Source organism: Mus caroli, unplaced genomic scaffold (assembly GCF_978045245.1).
Source record: "Mus caroli unplaced genomic scaffold, Mus_caroli_1 scaffold_2, whole genome shotgun sequence".
In the NCBI taxonomy this organism is placed as follows: Eukaryota; Metazoa; Chordata; class Mammalia; order Rodentia; family Muridae; genus Mus; species Mus caroli.
This window is the reverse complement of record NW_028227257.1, coordinates 118,115,477-118,135,232: the sequence shown is the minus strand read 5'-3', so window position 1 is coordinate 118,135,232 and position 19,756 is coordinate 118,115,477. Positions and strand designations below refer to the sequence as shown.

The 19,756-nt window shown below is 39.0% G+C and overlaps 1 protein-coding gene across 2 annotated transcripts in view; it reads right to left on the bottom strand.

Moving 5' to 3' along the window:
• Positions 1-19,006, bottom strand: part of Fap (fibroblast activation protein alpha) — a 74,454-nt gene extending 55,448 nt beyond the window's left edge. For both annotated transcript variants that reach the window (XM_085830730.1, XM_085830731.1), the window contains exons 1-4: positions 18,873-19,006; positions 18,462-18,546; positions 1,633-1,731; positions 284-378 (exon numbers count right to left, since the gene is read on the bottom strand). In XM_085830730.1, the coding sequence (XP_085686856.1) occupies positions 284-378; positions 1,633-1,731; positions 18,462-18,546; positions 18,873-18,878 (285 nt within the window). In that variant the 5' untranslated portion in view covers positions 18,879-19,006. The remainder of the gene's footprint in view (positions 1-283; positions 379-1,632; positions 1,732-18,461; positions 18,547-18,872) is intronic.
• Between the last annotated feature and the right edge of the window lie 750 nt (positions 19,007-19,756).

Sequence of the window (19,756 nt, the reverse complement as noted above, 5' to 3'; positions counted from 1 at the left end):
ATAATGTTTCATACTAATGACAAGAGCTGAATCTCAGTTCACTTGACCCTAAGTTCCTAATTTATATCTGATGCCATATATTTACACAGAAGGGAAAAAGATATTATGTGGTAGAGCAGAAGAAGAGGGCAGAGGCTTAGTGTGTCTAGAAGAAGGCGGTTGGGGGGGTGGAGGTGGGAAGATGGGTTGTCTCCAGATCACCCACTGAGAGATTGAATGCGGTCTTAGGTCAGTAGCGTGCTGGCAAGGGTTTCTGAGGGAGTCGAACAATGGTGATACATACCATGGTGCTATTACTCAAAATGATATATGATTCTCTTGTTTCAATATTATAAAATACTATGTTATCATCCTCAGACTGATGAAGATATTCTTGTTCTTTAAATACAAAAGAAAGCAAAACAGAAAGTGATTGCTCTTAAAAATGATATTTACAACAAAAGAACCCTCTCTGCTCCACAGATATACCTTGTCTTCCTCCCTGTCCAGCGCCCAGAAGCTGATGATGGAAGGGAAGATAATGTGCCCCTTCTGTATCTCATAAAGATGACATGTTTGCCAGAGCCTCCCTGTTCTAACTGATTCAGGTGCTCATGATAACACTTTATTTTATCTGAATTACAAAGGAGACAAGCTAGTTTAAAATGGCAGGTTTCTTTTACAATAATGAATATACATGTATTTGGCCTTTGTTTTAATTTAGCACAACAAATACTTCACATAAATGTTCGTTTTAAAAAAGAAAAATGGCAATACTCTATCTTCGTAAATGACCCTTTATATACACAAGTATAATGTCATCCACTTAACCTCACCATTTCTTTGATCATGCTCTAATTACAAGAACTATGAATATCATTTCTGTAACCCTTAAAGGTATTTTGACAGGAGGGAACTGTCTTTTTTTCTTTTTCTTAGATTTTTAAAAAATTTACATTTTGAATGTTATCCACTTTCCTCATTTCCCCTCCAACCCCCCGTCCCCTCCCCCTTTCCCCCAGCTCACCAACTCACCCACTCTCTCTTCCCTGTCCTGGCATTCCCCTACACTGGGGCATTGAGCCTTCATGGAACCAAGAGCCTCTCCTCCCATTGATGTCTCACAATCCCATCCTCTGCTACATATGTGGCAGCCATGTGTACTCTTTGGTTGGTGGTTTAGTTCCTGGGAGCTCTAGAAGTACTGGTTGGTTCATATTGTTGTACCTCCTATGGGGCTGCAAACCTTTTCAGTTCCTTCAGTCCTTTCTCTAGCTAAGAGGGAACTAACTGTCTTGTCCTTCCAGTGTTAAGAATAATGATGGATGCTCCAATGGGGTCAAATTCTCTTGATTTCCTCTAAGTGAGGCCCTGCTTCTTACTTACTCTGAAGAGCAATGTCATTCACTGACAATATTCCCACACAGCACTGCTAACTTCTGCTTTCTTGCTAAGATTCAAGGGAGCTTCCTAACAATTGTGCAAGCCCAGAATGAACGGTGGCATAAGAAGTTTCCATGAACAGTCCTAACAATCCATCTCTTTGTTCAGTTCAACTGATGAACAATAGCTCCAAATATTATAAAAGAGCCTTAGCACTGACAAGACAAGAATATATATTTTACAAACTCACAGAAGAAATGATCCATTTACCTGAAATCCAGTTGGGAAAATATGTTTTATATGAGAATGTTCCGTTTAAAATATCCTTCAGGGTAAGGGCTCTCCTTGTGCTTCCTTCAGGGTTGTAAACTTAGGGGGAGGAAGAAACATATAATTAGCAACAAGGTTAATCGTCCAACTAAATTCTAAACTTGTTCTTCATCTGTTCACCCTCAGGTAATGGTAGCCTCTCCTCCTTTGCAAAGTGCCTGTTTAATGCCTGAATAGATGCTGGTTTGCTGACAGTCATGAGCAAATGGGGGTAGGGGGAGGATGGATTGGAGGATTATGTAGAAAAATGTGAAGATTGTAGAACTGTTGGAACACTATCTTCCAGAAGTAAAATAAACCCATCGAGGACTTCTAGGACAGGAAGCAAAATTCCAATGACATTGGACCTTACATAAGTGACTCTAACAGCCAGGCTCAGACACAGCTCAGAACTTCCCAAACCTGTCTCTGTACTCGGCCACATTTCCTCTCTTGCAAAGCTTGGCTAGGCTTTCTATTCACTTTTCAAGGATTTTAGAATCCCACTCAGTTGAATGAGATCACCAAGAATTCTTACTCTCTGAATTTTTAAGAAGGGCCGTAGATAATTCAGACAAGTTTCTTAGTCCATTGTGATACACACTTTTACAAAAAGAAATAGAACAAGGACTACCACATTAAGTATCATAAAATTCTCTGTAAATTCATGGAAAGGGTAACCTTACAAACCACATGTAAATTTCTTCTACATGTGAACCCTTCTAAGCTGTCATATTTTTTTTTAGCATGGCTTTATTTCCTCCTCAGAATCTCATTAGAGAGGCCCAAGGCAGCCAGGTTAAGCAAGATGGGCAATAAGGTGATGCCCTCCCAGTGTCCCCTCATGGACCTGCTTCTGTCCTCCCTACCTCCCACCTCCTTCTTCTCCAGGCCACCACTTAGAACCTCAAAGTTACAGGAAAGCCCAATACCTCAAAATAGCATTTATGAGTCTGGCATTCACCCAGGTGAAAATAAAACTGTTAAAGATGAGAACCATAATATTATCCTTCTGCTAACAGTCTTGCATAGCTTGCCATGACTCTCATTATAAAGATAAAATTCTAAACAAGGACTACAGGTTCTGGCAGGTCTAGGGCAGCCTCTCTCACCAGCCTTTCCTGCTCCTCCCTCATAACTTTCTTGACCCCAAACAAGCTGGGCTTTAATTCTAGCCCATAAACATCAGCATTAGTTACTTTTCTGTTGCTGTGATAAACTGGCCCGAACAAAACAATTTAAGGAAGATTGTTTGGTTTTATGATTTTCCAAAGGGATAAGAGCCCATTGTAGCAGGAAGGGATGTCAACAAGTTACAGGATGGCAACAGGACCAGGTAGCTGAGATCTCACACTTTTAAATAAAAGCATGAAGAAGAGAGTGCAAACTAGAAGGCACATGAAGCTTTACTCTCAAAGCCCACCACCTCAGTGACAAATTTCCTCCAGCAAGGCTGCACCATCTAAACTGCCTCAAGCAGCGACACCTACTGGAGAAAATATGTTCAAATGCAGGCAACTATGGGGAACTTTTCTCCTTTAAACCACCCCAACACCCCTGTCTCTTTGGAGGACTTCTGTACCACTTTCTACCCTTCTTCTTTGCCTTATGATTTCCACTTAGGCTTCAATGTTTTTTATTCTTTTACTTCTGAAAAGCTCTCCATGACCCTCTCCTTTAAGCCAGGTTGCATTGTCACAATAACAAAGCATTAGCTATTTTATTTTAGAGAAATTGTCTTTGAAATTAATTATAAGTGTATTTGAGTGACTTTTATTAATGGCTCTATAACTCCTATGCAACCCAAATCATTGTCACAAACCCGAAGACCCCAACTTATTTCATTGGCCATCATATCTTTGGTGTCTAGCCTGTACAGACATTTATAAGAACTCATCGAATAGATATGTGTATGAAAGGAAGAGGCATGTAAGTATAAGTGGATGGGCATGTATTCTTCCACTAGTTTCCTATAATACGTTGGTAAATCTCCTAAGCCCTAGCTTGTTCACATAAAAATAAAGGATCTGATAGAAGGCACTGATTATCCCAGCTTACTAGGTTACACTTGAAAATATGAGGCTCATGCTTCATTCACTTTGAAGGAACGTTCAAGCATGCCCCACAATCACAACTAAGTTACTAAATGAACAATAACAGCCTAGGCTATTTTAGTGTATTCCATATTCCCACAGGTGTGCATATGATCCACGCATTTGATGTGACGATGGGTTTTTATTGCTATTGTGGTTTAAAAGAAAACAAAAACAACGTTTCCTACAAGACTCAAGTATTTGAATATTTGGTCCACAGCGTCTGGCACTGTTGGGAAGATTACAAAATATTTAGGATGTGGACCCTTGTGGAAGAAGGTACTTTATTGGTGAGTCATTAAGTGTTTATAGCCTCACCTTGCTTCCATTTCTCTTTCTCTGTCTCTGCCTCTCTGTCTCTCTGTCTCTGTCTCTGTCTGTCTGTCTGTCTGTCTGTCTGTCTGTCTGTCTCTCTCTCTCTCTCTCTCTCTCTCTGTGTGTGTGTGTGTGTGTGTGTGTGTGTGTGTGTGTGCTTCCTGTGTATGGATGGGATATGACTTAGTCAGAAGTTGAATACCCTGCTTCTCGCTTTCTTCCTTACTCCTTTTAACAGCATCTCTCTCTAAGACTAAAGTTAAGGTGTCTACCAGAAAGGTCCAGCAACCCTCTACAACACTACTCCTGTCTTACCCTCTGCAAAATAGGTGTTGCAGGCACATGGGACTATACCTGGACTTTTAAAAATATGATATTTGAGGATTTGAGCTCAGGTCTCCCTGTCTCGTCAGCCCAGTAGTAATCTTTAAATAATGTACCCCCTTTTCACATGTGTCTGTCTCTGTGCCGTGTGTGTGTGTGTGTGTGTGTGTGTGTGTGTGCATCTCTCTGTTGGTCTGTCTGTGTCTGTGTCTGTTTGCATGTGTGTACACAAATACACACACATGGATGCCAGAAGTTAATGTTGGTGTTTTCCTTTATCTTCTGTCTTATTTACTGAGTGAAGGTTTCTCAGAGAGCCTGAGCTTGCTGCTCTGGCTGTAAAGTCCCCAGTATCCTTCTGCCTCTACTCTACCTGCAACACTGAGGTTGCAAATGCTTGCCGCCCCCCCCCTAGTGTCCAGCCTTCATGTGGGTGCTAGGAATCCAGACTTTGGTCCTCAATTTTATAAGATATTTATTAAATATCTTACCCACTGAGCCATCTAGCCACTCCTTCCAAAAATTATTTAATGTTTCCCAAGAAATTTGATCCTTGGAGCTTTTTGTTTGTGTAATTGTTGAACATGTACTAAACCTCAGTTTGATCCATGCAGATCTGGTGGAGGCTAGTGTGCAGGGCAGAGAACAAAAGTGCACTTGTATTCTAGTGTAACAAAATGCATCAGTTACTCTTTGCCTGCTCCTTAACTAACGCATCACAGTTAGGATTGTAAATAAAACCAGTACCAATACTGCGCTTATGGCCAATTTTCCAAAAGATTTTTAAGACCCATACATTATTTTCTTTCATATCATTATTGGTCATTTGGTATTTATTGGATTTCTCAGGAATATGACCAGGGTTTGCTATTCTCTTTTTAAAATCTTGGAATTACACGATAGAGAAAGGTTGTGCTTGATAGAATATTTCATATGATTTCCTAGTTAGTCACTTATGTATATGGGCACACACTAGTTGCAAATGCCAGCAATCTATTTAGAGAACTTGGCATATGTCTAATTATGGCTCAAAAATATCAGTAAAGTGTTTAAATAGCATTAATCATATTACTAATTGCCATAGTGAGAACAGTACTTACCTCCACAAGCATGATATATAACATATACATGTGCAGACACACGATAAGGTTCATGGCACAGACTGGGCAGTAAGGTCATTTCTAACCTCACGGTACCTTTGTAGGTAAGAGTATGTGAGGCATAGCTGTGCTGTTGTTAGGCTGAGCCCAGTTGCATCCATCCCCAGGGGAACAAGGAGAATTGGAATTGGGTGCTCTGTTCCATGTGGGATTGCTAAGTGTCTACCTCAGTGGCTATCACATCTCTACTAGAGGAGGTGGAGTCACATTGCATTGAGGTAGAAATAGAACAACAAAGATCATGAGTGTAGCACCGGGACATGCACCATCCACTGTCATTTGTCATTCACCTAATCCCCCACAAAGGGGTCACTGGAGTTGGACTTCATTATTGAACATGTGTATTTTTCATGTCTGGCTATGAGTTCCATAAGGCATAAGGTTCCAACTATAAATCCAGAGCCATGTTTGATTTTTCTTACTAATATGTGCCTGCTTCTACAAAAAGCAGAGACACAAGAAATATCTTTAGATAATGATAATAATAATACCAAGTTTATAGATATTATGTTACCTTGTTTTTGACCATTCTCTCTAAAAAATATACCCATCCATATGGTAATATACATACACATATGCATACACACATGCACACACATACACATACACTATCTTTCACCCTTGTGTTGCTTTATTTGAATGTTTGCCCTAAATGGTCCTTGGAGTCATCTGGAGTGCTATTTAAAAGATCAACTTCTATGCCAGGTGGCACTATCCTTTAGTCCTAGCCATTCTGAGGTAAGGGGATAGAAAATTCAAGGCCTATACATTCTACTGAATATATTCACAGTCAGTCTAGACAACTTACTGAGAAGCTTTGTCAAAATAAAAGGTGAAAAGGAAGGGGCCATGGATATATCCCAGAGTTTGAGCACTTGTCTAATATGGACAACGTTCAGGGTTCACTCTTCAGTATTGCAACAGACAAAGAAAACATGTTTCTAAAGCCCAGCATGGCCACTTCTGCCTATGGTCCTAGCACCAGGAGGGCCCAGACAGGGAAATTCTTATGCCTCTGTGGGTAGCACATGTTACAAAGTAAGTTCCAGGCCGGCTTGGGTTACAGTGTGAAACCCTGTCTCAAATAAATAAATAAATAAAAATTAAAAATTAAAAATAAGTAAGAAAACACAAACATTTAAATAAGGCCAGTATAATTTAAAAAAAAAAAGATTCTTAGTTTTTCTCAAATTGAAACTCACTGAAACAGAGCCTCTGTGTGAGGTCTGGTAGTTGGTAATGTTTTCCATGCTTCTGGATAATTCTGACTTACTTTACTACATCTGCTTTATTCAATGTGTCCCTCTGCACAGCATCAGATCTGCCTCCTAACTACAAGTTTCTGAGAGCTTGAAGGTTGTATAGCATCTGCATGTTACAGAAAATAGTTCCTACCAGACTAAATAGTGATCACAGCACTCAGAAAATGTGGATGATCTCTTTCAACATTTGCATGCCTGTAAATTGATCCTGTGCGTTGCCTACGGTGGGATTTCCTTCAGGCACAAACCACTTTACAGATCCCAAAGAAGAGAAGAAATGGCAAGTGGATGATCCTGCCCTAGATTAAGTGGATGACCACAGGGAAAGCACTCTGGTCATTGTGGTGTGTGTGTGTGTGTGTGTGTGTGTGTGTGTGTGTGTATGTGTGTGTGCATGCATGCATGTGTGTAAAACAATATAAAATTTATATGAAAATAAACATGCTAAACAAGTTTGATCACTGCTGCATTAAAACATTTCATTATTCAAATGACTGAATAAATGGGTTTTATAATCATTTCCCAAACAATGATTGATGCTGGAATATAATGATCGGGTGATTTTAGAATGGAGGCTTTGCACCTGCAGTCACAAACTCTGTGGGCTTAAAAGAAATAGAGTGTAACTGTCAAAGTATATCTGTCTACTCTAACCAACTGACACTGGCCCATCTAACACTTCATCTTCGGCTGTGCCTTCAATTCAATTTGGCTCCTCTTTAGCATGGTTATTCATACAGCACTTAAATGCCCTAATTAGCCGTGCTTTAATTATTTGAATTTTCAACGTATTAAGCAAAGCTGGAAGTTAGCTCCATTATGTATCTAAGAAATTATGAATTGTGAGATGATTCAGAAGGAAGTGATGAGCTGCTGTCGCCCTAGTTCTTTCTGAAAACTTTGTGTCTTTATGAAGCTGTGTCTGCCATTTAATTGACTAATCCTAAAAGATTGAGCATGTTTATCAGAGCAGAAACAGCCAAGCTTTATGCTCACATTTGTCAGGAAACATGAGAAGGCGTGGGCTGTATTAAGTAGGCACACAATGACGAGCAGATCTTTTTGTTCTCATTTTTATGAATGACTTGGGATTGATGCCACAAGGCCACTCTGTGGAGGCCAAAGGGCCCCAGATCACTGGTCCCATACTCTAGCCAGCTTTCTGAAGAGCCTGTTCTAATGGAGGCTCTAGTCTAAGCATCACATGGGTCATGCTCATTTCTGGAGTAGGTCCAAAGGAATACGTGCAGGAAATAGGTAAGTGAAAAATGTATCTAAAGCTATTTAAAATGAAATATGAGTCAAGACCGACAACTTTGAAAAAGGATCTGGAGCTATTTTCTGTCAGGAAGAGGATATATTACAACTAAGTTTTGACAAGTTGCAAGCACTCTCACATATGAGTGTATTAAGTCTTCCTAACATCCCTCTGAGATGTATACTGTTGTGAACACTCCTTACAAGTTAGGAATTGAGAACTAGATAGGCTAACAAACATGCTTAATGCATTGTGTCTTAGTCAAGGTTTCTATTCCTGCACAAACCCAAAAATAAGTTGGGGAGGAAAGGGTTTATACAGCTTACACTTCCACGTTGCTGTTCATCACCAAAGGAAGTCAGGACTGGAACTCAAACAGGTCAGGAAACAGGAGCTGATGCAGAGCCCATGGAGGGATGTTCTTTACTGGCTTGTTCAGCTTGCTTTCTTATAGAACCCAAGACTACCAGCTCAGAGTTGGTACCATCCACAAGGGACCCTCCCCCTTGATCATTAATTGAGAAAATGCCTTACAGCTGCATCTCATGGAGGCATTTCTCCAACTGAAGCTCCCTTCTCTGTGATAACTCCAGCCTGTGTCAAGTTGACACACAAAACCAACCAGTACAAACTTGGACTTTAAACTTGGATTATAGAGGCTGAGTACATTACCATTATTGTTTACATGAAAGCACACTTGTAGTAAAACAATAACAAATATAAAAACTAGAGCAAGAACCAAAAAACACACTACACGTAGAAAAGTTATGCTTCAAAGCATAGATGACAAGAAAAGAAAGAAATCTGAACTGCTTGTGAGCAAAGAGCTTTCTAGTTTAGAGGACTTACTGAGTAGTTAAAGAGGGGAGTAGCTCTTCATCTTGGAAGGTAGCATCTATACCGAATAACAAGTTATTCAAAGGAAGCAGCAAGCTTTTCCACTGTAAACTTTCATAAGATCATGGGACATGGTCAGTATAAAGTCTAAGAGGGCATGCAAGAACTTTGTGGGAATTCATAAACAAAACCATCCTTGTCTATTTAAGTGTCAGTCTCCTTCGGTGAGACATCTTCTTCTAATTCCTGCTTGCCCTTGTGATGTAACTCCTTTATTGCTACTGCATATGAACTGAGGAAGGGCTATATTCAGAAATCATTTCATTCTTTGTTTTGGGGAACCCACCCTAGGACCATTACCAAAGTTGAACCCCACTTCTATGCACTCCAGTCCTGCCTGTGAAACTTCTTAACATCTTTATGTAACATGGAGCTAGAGGTATAGTTTGATGGTAGAGTGGTTACACATATACACACAGAGATAGATGGAGAGAGAAGGAAGAAGAAGAAGAAGAAGAAGAAGAAGAAGAAGAAGAAGAAGAAGAAGAAGAAGAAGAAGAAGAAGAAGAAGAAGAAGAAGAAGAAGAAGGAGGAGGAGGAGGAGGAGGAGGAGGAGGAGGAGGAGGGGGAGGAAGGGGAGGAGGAGGAGGAATGGGAGGAGGAGGAAGGGGAGGAAGGGGAGAAGGAGGAGGAAATACAAAAAAGAAAACAGAAAGAAAGAATAAATAAAAAGAAATAATCCCCATGCTCCTTATCTAGATATGGCGATTCTGCACCATAAAGGGTACTGTGTGCCCTCTACAAATCCTCCATTGAAATGATTGGCAGTGGCCCTTGACCTTCCCTTTTTCTGGTTCCCTCTGTTCTGCTGTCCTGCATTTCCTCTGCATACTGTGTCTCAGTGGATGACTTACTTTCCTGCTATTTCCTTGTTGGCATTTCCTTGTAGATTTGATTTGCAGTTTTCTAATGATGAATTATGAATATTGGATTTTGTTGAGCACCATCCACATGCTTATTAGGCGCTGGCTAATTTTCTCTGTACATCCTCAGTCATACTTTCAAACACCTATTTCCCTCCTTGTTATGAGTTGCTAAAAGTCTTTATAGACCCCGGATCACTAGTTTGTTGGGTACATCCTTCATAAATATGTCTTCCCACTTTGTGACAGCCTTTTTCAGTGTCGTGGTGTTATTCTTGGCAACGTAAATGTGTTAACTTTTGAAATGTTTTAATATATCTGCTTTGTCTTTTGAGGTTTGTATAATTGGGTATAGTTTAGAAATATCACTCTGCCCAATGTCCTAGGATTTTCTCTGAGTTTTGAGAGTTTGAATAATTTGGTCTTTTATTAAGGTCTTTGGTCCACTTAAAGTTAATTTTTATTTGCAGGGGATGAGGGCAGGAGTTATCATTTTACATATGAACATCCTATTGTTCCAACTGAAGTTTCTGTTAATATTTGTCCCACCTGATTTGTCGAGATAGCTAAAAAATTAATTATTATTGCTTGTATGTGTGCCTATGTGTGCACCTCTGTGTGTGTGTGTGTGTGTGTGTGTGTGTGTGTGAGAGAGAGAGAGAGAGAGAGAGAGAGAGAGAGAGAGAGAGAGAGAGAGAGAGAGAGAGAGAGAGAGAAAAGATCAGGATTCATTTGTAGAGGCCAGAAAACTTTTGAGAGTCAACTCAGGAATTCTACCTTGTTGAGGCAGAACTTCTCTTGTCTGTTCTGCAGCACAGTATCTGGCCAGTGAGTACTCCATCTCCTTGCAGGAATCCTGGGTGTACAGATACATATACTGCATCCTGTTTCTTACCTGAGATCCTTCATCAAGATATCAAGTGTGGATTGCCAGGTGTCAGGGTCAGTGTTTCTACCCACTGAGCAATCTTCCATCATAAAGCTTTACTTGTGTACTATGTTACTCTGCACATTCACAAACCTCCTTTTCTGCTAGTAACATTATGTTTTGATTGCCTAGTGTTTTGTAATTATTTCTGAGGTATGAAGTACAAGTCCCTGTGGTTTATTTTTCAGTAATGTTCAGCTAGTTTATGGGTTTGAGGATCAATTTATCAATTTCTGTTAAAATTCTGTAGAATATAAATATAGATTTTATTCTATAAACACATTTAGAGATCTTTGCCATGTTAAAATATTGCTTTCTAATCACTGAACTTGGGATAGTTCCCCACTTATTTGTATCTTCTTTCTGGAACTTTCACTGTTCATGTATATACTTTGGGTTAGTTATGGTTGTCAAATTTGATTGGATCTGGAATGAACTAAATGTGTGCTTCTGAGCATATCTGTGATGATATGTTTTAAAGGATTAACTGAGAAGGGAAATCCATCTCCTATAATAGCCACCATCACCTTCAAGGGTGGTCCATATATAAAGAAGTCTGAGGGAAATGTAATACTCCGTTTTGCCTGCCCACCTTCTGTTCTTGCATGTGTGTGCCTCTACTGCCTTGCTGCTACTGTCATCACCATTGTAACAGTCATTAAACCCAACCTTTTCCATTTCCAGCATGGACTGAAAACTATCAGTTCTACAGGACTCCAATTGGGAATGCTCAAACATCCAGCCATGTAAGCTCAACAGCTATCAAATTCTCAGCTTCTCCCACATGCTAAGAGCTATTGCTGGACTCTCAAGACTATATCATGAAAGCTAATCTAATAAATCCCCATCATAAATATGTCTTCATGTGTTGATTCTGTTGTTTTCTTGTTCTGAGTTTTGAGAGTGGGTCTCCTATATGGCTGGCCTAAAATTGGCTAAGAAGATTAGGCTAGCCTCAAACTCGCAGCTATTCTTCTGCCTCTGCATCTCCAGTGCTTTGATTGTAGGTGTGTTCCGCTATTCCTTCTCTCTAGTTTATTTCATTTTGTGTTAAAATGGTCAAGATATTCTAAATTCCTTTATCTGTACTTATGCTAATGGTGTGGCTTTTTCAGTTTAGAAAGCTTATTATATTCATTTTAAAATGTTAAAACAACCTTATATTCTTGGGAGAAATCCCATGGATCTGATGCATAATTTTTTAAAATATCACTGAATTTGGTTTGCTATCATAATTTGTTGAGAATTTTAGGGATTATAGTCATAAAGTATGCTAAACTGCATTTCTATCTTCTTGAGTTCTTTTGTTGTGCTTATTTTAATGTCATACAACACTGGCTTCTAGAATCTAAAATGAGTTGGGAAATTTTTCTTTCTGTTGAAGTCATCTGGACTTATTAGATTTTTTTTGAGGGGGGAGTATTAAAAGTAGTAACTCAATCTTCTTTTATTTAGTATTTTGAGACAAGGTCACAGCTTATAGCACAGACCTGTGTTATTGAACTTCAGACAGATGACTGGGACCCTCTGTTTAGAGTCCTGGAGTCCTGGGGTTGCACACACATGACAACAGGCCGGCTCACCCAGTTTCTTTAAATATTGTAGTACCATTCCAGTCTTCTATTAACTTTTGGGAGGGTGAGTTTTTATATCTAAAAGGGTTGGACCAACTTGTCTCATTTAACTTGCCTAGATGCTTGTCTGCTTCATTTTGGTTTTGGCCATGTGCAGCACATTAGCTTTTCTGCCAAATATAAAATCCTGGTATGTATAAAATCAATTCAGATCTTAATGCTATTCTTCTACTTGTGAATAGGAATAAAGGTGAATAGAGATTATGAGTTATTCTATTTTGCTACATCATTTCAATCATTTCAGTAAGATATAAAAATAAGCAATATGCTCTTTTCTTTGAGTAGCAAGAAAGGGGGAGATTTTGTATTTAATTGGTTGATCTATAAAGAGATCATTTCACTTTGTACCTACTGTGTTTATTTGATTTCTACTCTACATAAGTTGTACCTACTGTGTTGATTTCTACTATACTTAAATCCCAGTTGGACCTTCTGTGGCTTTAAAAAGAAAACCCAGCTTGCTTTTACATGTCCTCAACTTGAACTTTAGAGCATGATTAGTATTTTTTTCAAGGTATGCCTCTGGTTGGACATCCCTGTGGAAGGTGTACAAGAATTTTCTTTGGAAATCTGAGGCAGATAAATTTCTTTGGATTATATAATTATCTAAAGCTTTTGACTATTTTTATAAAATTAGTGAGAACCTGGCAATATTCAAAGGGACTTTGTTAAGATTCATTTTCTGTTTTAGAGTAACAATTAGAGAAATATGATCTACAACTTTGATTTATATACATTCCACTCAGAAAATTTTTTATGCCCATGACCTTTCTGGTTCTTTCCCTTAACCTTTTGAATTCCCCATTTCTCCTTCAAAGTAAGAGCATATAAATAAGCTTTAAACTCTTCAGAAATGGAGAGTTTGCTTCACAGCTGTGTTAATACTGGGCAAATCTCGAAAACATTCACGTCTTTCAAAATTGTTGCATTACACCAAACTGATTTTTTAAAAAGTAATTGTTGAGTGATAACAGTTATAATTATAATATTTTTGTCTAAAAACAGCATTGAAAATATTCTTTTTACAAGATATTAATCCCTTTTCTATTTAAATTATTTATGAATTTAAAACCTTCTGCAGTACATTATAGAAGTTATAAGTAGCTATTATTGAGTAATACATATTAATAGTAATACATTTTTATATAATATCTTTTTCTATGTGTAGTTATTTCTTTGCTAATTCATTGAAACAATTTCTGGATTCATAGTTCTTTCTGGTTTTGTGAGATTTCTCAAAGCATTCATTAGTCAAGGATTTGTACTTTATTTTCCCTGTAATGAGGGCTTGTCATGAGCTTTTATCCTTTTGTTCTTAAATAATTTGTTCAGACAACATCTCAAAGAAGGTGTTATGGAGCATTGTTCTTATGCTGTTATGAGTGGAACTGTGCCCCCTAAAAAGTGCCAATGTGAAGGCTAATGAGATGGCTCAGCAGTAAAGGTGCTTGCCTCCAAGTCTGAAGACCTGAGTTCAATCATGGGACCCATGTAGTGGAAGAAGGAAGAAAGACCTAGATCTCTCTCTCTCTCTCTCTCTCTCTCTCTCTCTCTCTCTCTCTCTCTCTCTTTCTCTCTTTCTCTCTTTCTCTCTCTCTCTCCTTCCCTCCCTCCCTCCCTCCCTCTTTCTCTCTCTCTCCCTCCCTCCCTCTCTCATACACACACACATCAAACAAATGAATGAATAAATAATACGTAAATAAAACATACATATGTAATAAAGCTTTTGAAAGGTTCTAAGTTAAAGGGCAATCACAATGTGATTGTATTTAGAAATAGGTCCTTTAAGGATGTAATTAAAGTTACATGACATCACAATGGCAGAGCTCTAATCCAGGAGGATTGTTGTCATTATAAGACGGTAAAGCAATACCAGACACAAACCTACATAAGGGAAAGGTCCAGCAAGGATACAGTGGCCTGTAAGCCAAAGGCAGTCTACAGAAAGAAACAAGTTGGCACTTTGATCTTAGACTTCCAAACCTCAGAACTGTGAGAAAATAAAGTTCTGTTCAAGTTGTCCTGGCGGCCAGAACAGACTACTTTCAGTCCTAGGCAATAAGAAGCTGCTGTGGCAAGTACCTTGTAAAGCAGCCCAAGTCTTCTTTTTTTTTTATTTGAAATCTGACTTTAAAATTGGCATCCAATACAAATTTCCAGAAAATGTATTAAGCCAAATTGACAGCAATGGCCAACAGAGGAAGAGAGTGCAAAGGCAGAGAAGAGAATGTCTGGATGGCTCAAGGCTATAGTGGCAGTGTCTGCACTTCCTTAGGAAGCACCAGAGTTGCACTTCTAGAGACTCTGTGATCTTCCACATGGTGTGTCCTTTATGCTTTCTCTCCTTCATCTTCACACCCGAACTCCCCTTATCTTTCTGCCCCTAACTCCCCTTATCTTTCTGTGTTTTTTTTTTAATTTTAAGGCTCCCTCTCTTTGTCAGTCTCTGTGTCTCTGTGTCTATGTCTGTCTGTCTGTCTGTCTGCCTCTCTCTCTCTTTCTCTCTTTCTCTCTCTCTCTCTCTCTCTCTCTCACACACACACACACACACATACACACACACACACACACACACACACACACACACACACACAAGTTTCTAAACTATTTATTGCTTTAGGTCCAAGCAGACTGAGTATAGAAGCATGGTAACACTCAAGAGTAATGGTTACTACAACCAGAATTGAGGAGAAAATGTTTAAAAAATTAATATACCAAACAGAAAAGTCTAAGAAGCATATTTTATCACATATATATCCCCATATTAGGAGGTAAAAGAAAAAAGAGAGAGTTGTAGGCACAATTCCTTTTGTGTGATAAATTTTGAAATTAAAAAATCATAGTTGGGAAATTGAGATGGTTTAGCAAGTAAAGGTTACAGCCAGTAGGCTTGACTACCTGAGTTTGGTCTCAGGAACTCCTATGGTAGAAGGAAAGAATCAACCCCTAAAGATTGCCCTCTGACATCCATACAAACATGCCTACATACATACACAGAGGCACACATATGAAATAAATAAATGTGAAAAATTATAGCTAACATGTATTGAGTGCTTATATATCACTCCTTAGGGTAATGTACCATAAAAACAAACAAACAAACAAACAGACAAACAAACAAATGGAGGAAGAAAGGGTGATATTCATAAAATGTAAATCATGACTCAAAGAAGGCTATAGAGATTTTTTTTTTAATTCTAAGACCTCTGAAACTTTCTAGTTCTGGTTTTCATTTTTATCATCTTTGTAAATCTCTTGAAGCAAGAAAGTGTGTATGATTGGCATCAGGATAGACAAAGGGAAGCCGAGGGATATTGTGCTGACTTTTTACCTGGTTCCATCTTCATCCTGGAGTAAGGGTGCAAGGAAAAAAATCCTCAAGAGAGAATAAATGGAGGCAGGAAAATAAAGGGAGTCAGTCAGGTGAAGGGGCAGAAGCCAAGGACCACATGGCCTGCAGGGCAGAAAGGCATGTTTGTCTTCAGTTTAGATTAAAATTAAAATGAAAATGAAATACCTTAGGATTTCCAGAAAGAGCTGCAACACATTTATTTTTAATATGTAAGTGAGCTAAACAGGAATTCTCATTCACTACTCCACTTCCACTCATTCCCACTGTCTGCGTCTCTTCTCTCCCCCACAACTTCTTTAAAGTGAAGGCTGATTCTTTGTGGACTTCCACCTGAGAACAAAAAGACCCCTCTGCCCCAACTCTATTCATTTCACTTATACGTGAGCGACAGAGACCTTTCTCCATAATGATGGCTGGGGCCATGTGTTTTAGGGTGTGTAGAGTGACAAATGATTCCTTGTTTGCCTGTCTGAGGGAAATTGAGACTACTAAGCTTTGTAACTTCAGCAACAGCAAGTGATAGGAGGTATTTTGGGGGACCCAGTGCATTGAGTTGATAAATAATGGAATAGATGGATATTTCTTGACTTCTGTTACCTTGCCAAGTAGCTCCTGGACTAGCAACCCAAGGGCACAGGAGACAAATGTACGGTGGTGACATTTCTGATGACGTGGTATAGGGGGCCTACCTAGCTTTTTCTTCTCCTTTCTGTTCCGTTACTACTTTTCCTTGACTTCCCATGGGAAGTCTTCACTTTTTCATACTTTTTAGTTCATTCCTTCCCATGGAAGAAATGTGAGTAAGGTTGGGCCTGGTCCCCAGCCTGGACATGGTGAAGGTATGGACACAAGAAGACAATGCTGCTCAGGTGACATGCTGAGGTGTCCGCAACAATGAAGAGGCAGTGACTTTACAGTGCAGATAGCAGGCCTAAGCATTGTTTACTTCTGCAGTAGAAGTAAATGAATGCAAAAAAATTCATCTTGAGGTTAATTTGATTATTTCACAATAACAGGAAATTACTTAGAGAATTATCTTTTCCATTGAAAATAGAAATCTATGTTATAAAAAAAACACAGGACTTTTATGTTATATATAGTTTATAACATATTTTTGAGTATGCTATTCATAAAAAACTTGGAAAGAAGATAAAGATTGGGATTATATGTAATTACACAAATGTCTATATCTATAAATGTAAGTATAGACCCAAATATCTATCCTTATATGCTATTTGCAATGGATAAATATGCTTCTCATTGGGAATATTCTTCAAAGTCCAAAGGGCAACACTTGTGGACAGAAAAGGCTGTCTCAACAAAATTCATGTACTTTTGCTTCCAAAAACTGTTAATTTTTGAGGGAGCAGAATATCCATCTCAAGCTCTGGTGAGTATCTGCAAAAGCCAGAGGCTGGTTTCTACTAGACTGGATTAAAGGGGTCAGAGACCTGGCCAGGCACTCAGAAGCTCCTGGTTGGAGGGAGTGTGTCCTCTAAGAATTGAGGTGAGAGTCTAGCTAAATAAAATGACAATAGGAGGATACACCTTGATGGCCCAGGGGAAATCTTGTGCTTTAGGACATAAAGATGCAAGCTAAAAATTAAAAGTGCAGCTCCAAGGAGACTGCCTTCATCAGGTTATTCTGCACATTGCAATTCTGTGAAAGGACGTGGACATTTTTGAACTCTTCAAGCTTTTGTACGTTGTACATGTTTCAATTTTAAAAAGCAACAGAGAATTCAGGACTGACGTGTTCGCTGGCTCAGGCTGGACCACTAACCCTTATGCAGAGTCAGTTCACTTTACCCACAGATGTTCCCTGGTTCTGATCAACTTTGAGCATTTGTTCTTCCCAGATCCTATAGTCCAGTCTCTGTCACTGTTACATGACATCTCTGCTTTAAAAGCTCACATTGCTATTCATAAGAAGGTTTGGAATGATAGGGACATAGTTTATTACCAATTGATAATATTAAAATTAAAACTAGTTTCAAAATCAGTGCATAACATCTTCTAGGTCTCAGTCAAGTGACATTGTTGCCAGCCTAAGCCTTTCTGTACAAAAAAAGAAAAAAACAAAAACAAAACAAAAAACCTAAAACAAACGAACAAACAAAAAAAAACCAACCAATTTACCTTGATAATGTTTGTGTAACTGTAACAAGCCTCTTAATTGAATAGCTAGTTGCTACTATATATAGAACAAGAGTTTAACTTTTTTCCTATATGGCTATTCCTGAGATTTCTATTCTGAACATCTTCCTTAAATTTTTTGGAAGCACTATTTAGTGATTTCAAAGCCTCCATAGGTTCTTTTTTTAACGTTTCTATTCTTACTCATTATTTTTTCTTGCTACCAGGCAAATCTAGTAATAGAAAACAATGCTAGTTAAAAATATAGTCTTGAGAGGCCTATCAAAGCTTGTCTTCTGCGTGTATTTTGGGGGGTGGTGGGAGGGGTACAGAATAGCTCTCAGGTTTTTCTATTGCTGAAAAAGCACTGTAAAGCTCTTCCTACCCTTAAATCTCCAGTATTTCTGGTCTTACACACAACATAACTGTGAACTCATACGTCTTCTTAGAAATAACAGGCTTACTTTGGAAAATAGGCACTTAGGAAATGTTCACCCATTTGAGTTCACACATTGGTACATTTTCCAGGCTACGCTAGGCAGATGGAGTGAATCAGAAAATTTCTTACCTCTTGAGGGACGTAAGACAATGCATATCACCACTAAAGCAAGCGCAGCCAGGGTGGTAACTCCAAAGACAGTTTTCAGCCATGTCTACATAGAAGAAAGAAAATTCGGTTTGGGCTTAGTTCCTCCTGAAAATTGGCAAGATTTTGTCTAACCCTAGATCCTACTTCTCCTTCCCCACAGAGCTTTTGATTGTGTTCCACTGATCTGGCGGTAATTGCTGGAGCCTTTCCAGTTCTGCTAAGACAAATGTTTCTACAGTATATTTAGAGCCATTTTCTAATCCTAACACACACCGGGAAGTGATACTCAACACACACATCCCCACCTTCTCTAAAGAAGAGAAAACTCTGACCATACTCAGCCCAGGCAGCCTCTACTCTGTGGCCGTCCCCGAGACGGCACGCACTAACCTTCATTTTTCCAGATGTTTTTGCAAGTTAGCTGATTTTCACTGCACAGCGTGGGTCACCGCATCTGTGAAAACTGTTGAAAAGAAGCAAGTCTGTCTTCCACTTGGAAGCTGAAGTCGGGACATGAGTTGCTTACCCGCCCCCTCCCTTTTCCACGGACTTTTGACTACCGTGCCAAATTTCGAAAGATTTCTGTAAAATTAGAAACAGATTTTGGGGGCGTTCTTGGCCTTTAAGTGAACTATGAGTGGATGGAGGGAGGCTCTAGAGCTCTCTCATCCTTGTAAATTTACACCAACATCTGCTTAAATTGTCATACAGAGGCCATTTTATTTCACCTTTTTGTTATTGTTCAGGTTTATGTTTCATTTTCTCCTCAAAAATCACTCGAGTCACTTTGGTAACAATCTTTTCTACACTTCTCTTGTTTGCAGCTGAGAGGAAGGATTTCAAATGAAGAAACTTTTTGAGGGTGCATTGTACATATCAAATTTTGGGGGAAGGGAAGAACAGTGGAGCCAAATCCGGCTTTGTGAGAGGTACACTGTGTGACTGCACACTCTCCTCCCGGGAGCCTCTGAGGTGCTGCAGGCACAAATGTTTTTCTTTCAGCACAATTTCTTTGTCCATATAGCACCATATGCACTTTCAGTAAATACAGAAGTTTAAAAATTCAACTGTCTAAACCCACGGCTGCTTTCCTTTAAAGAAATGAAGCGCCATCTGTTGAAATGTAGTATGGGTTAGGTGTGTTTGCACAGGCTAGAAAGATGGAAAGATCAGCGGGAATAATTTGCCAGCAGACCTTTGGAAGAATGGAAATGGCTTTACAAGAGTGATATTTTTGCTTTGCTCTCAGAATATCTTCTGAGAAAGGAGAACAT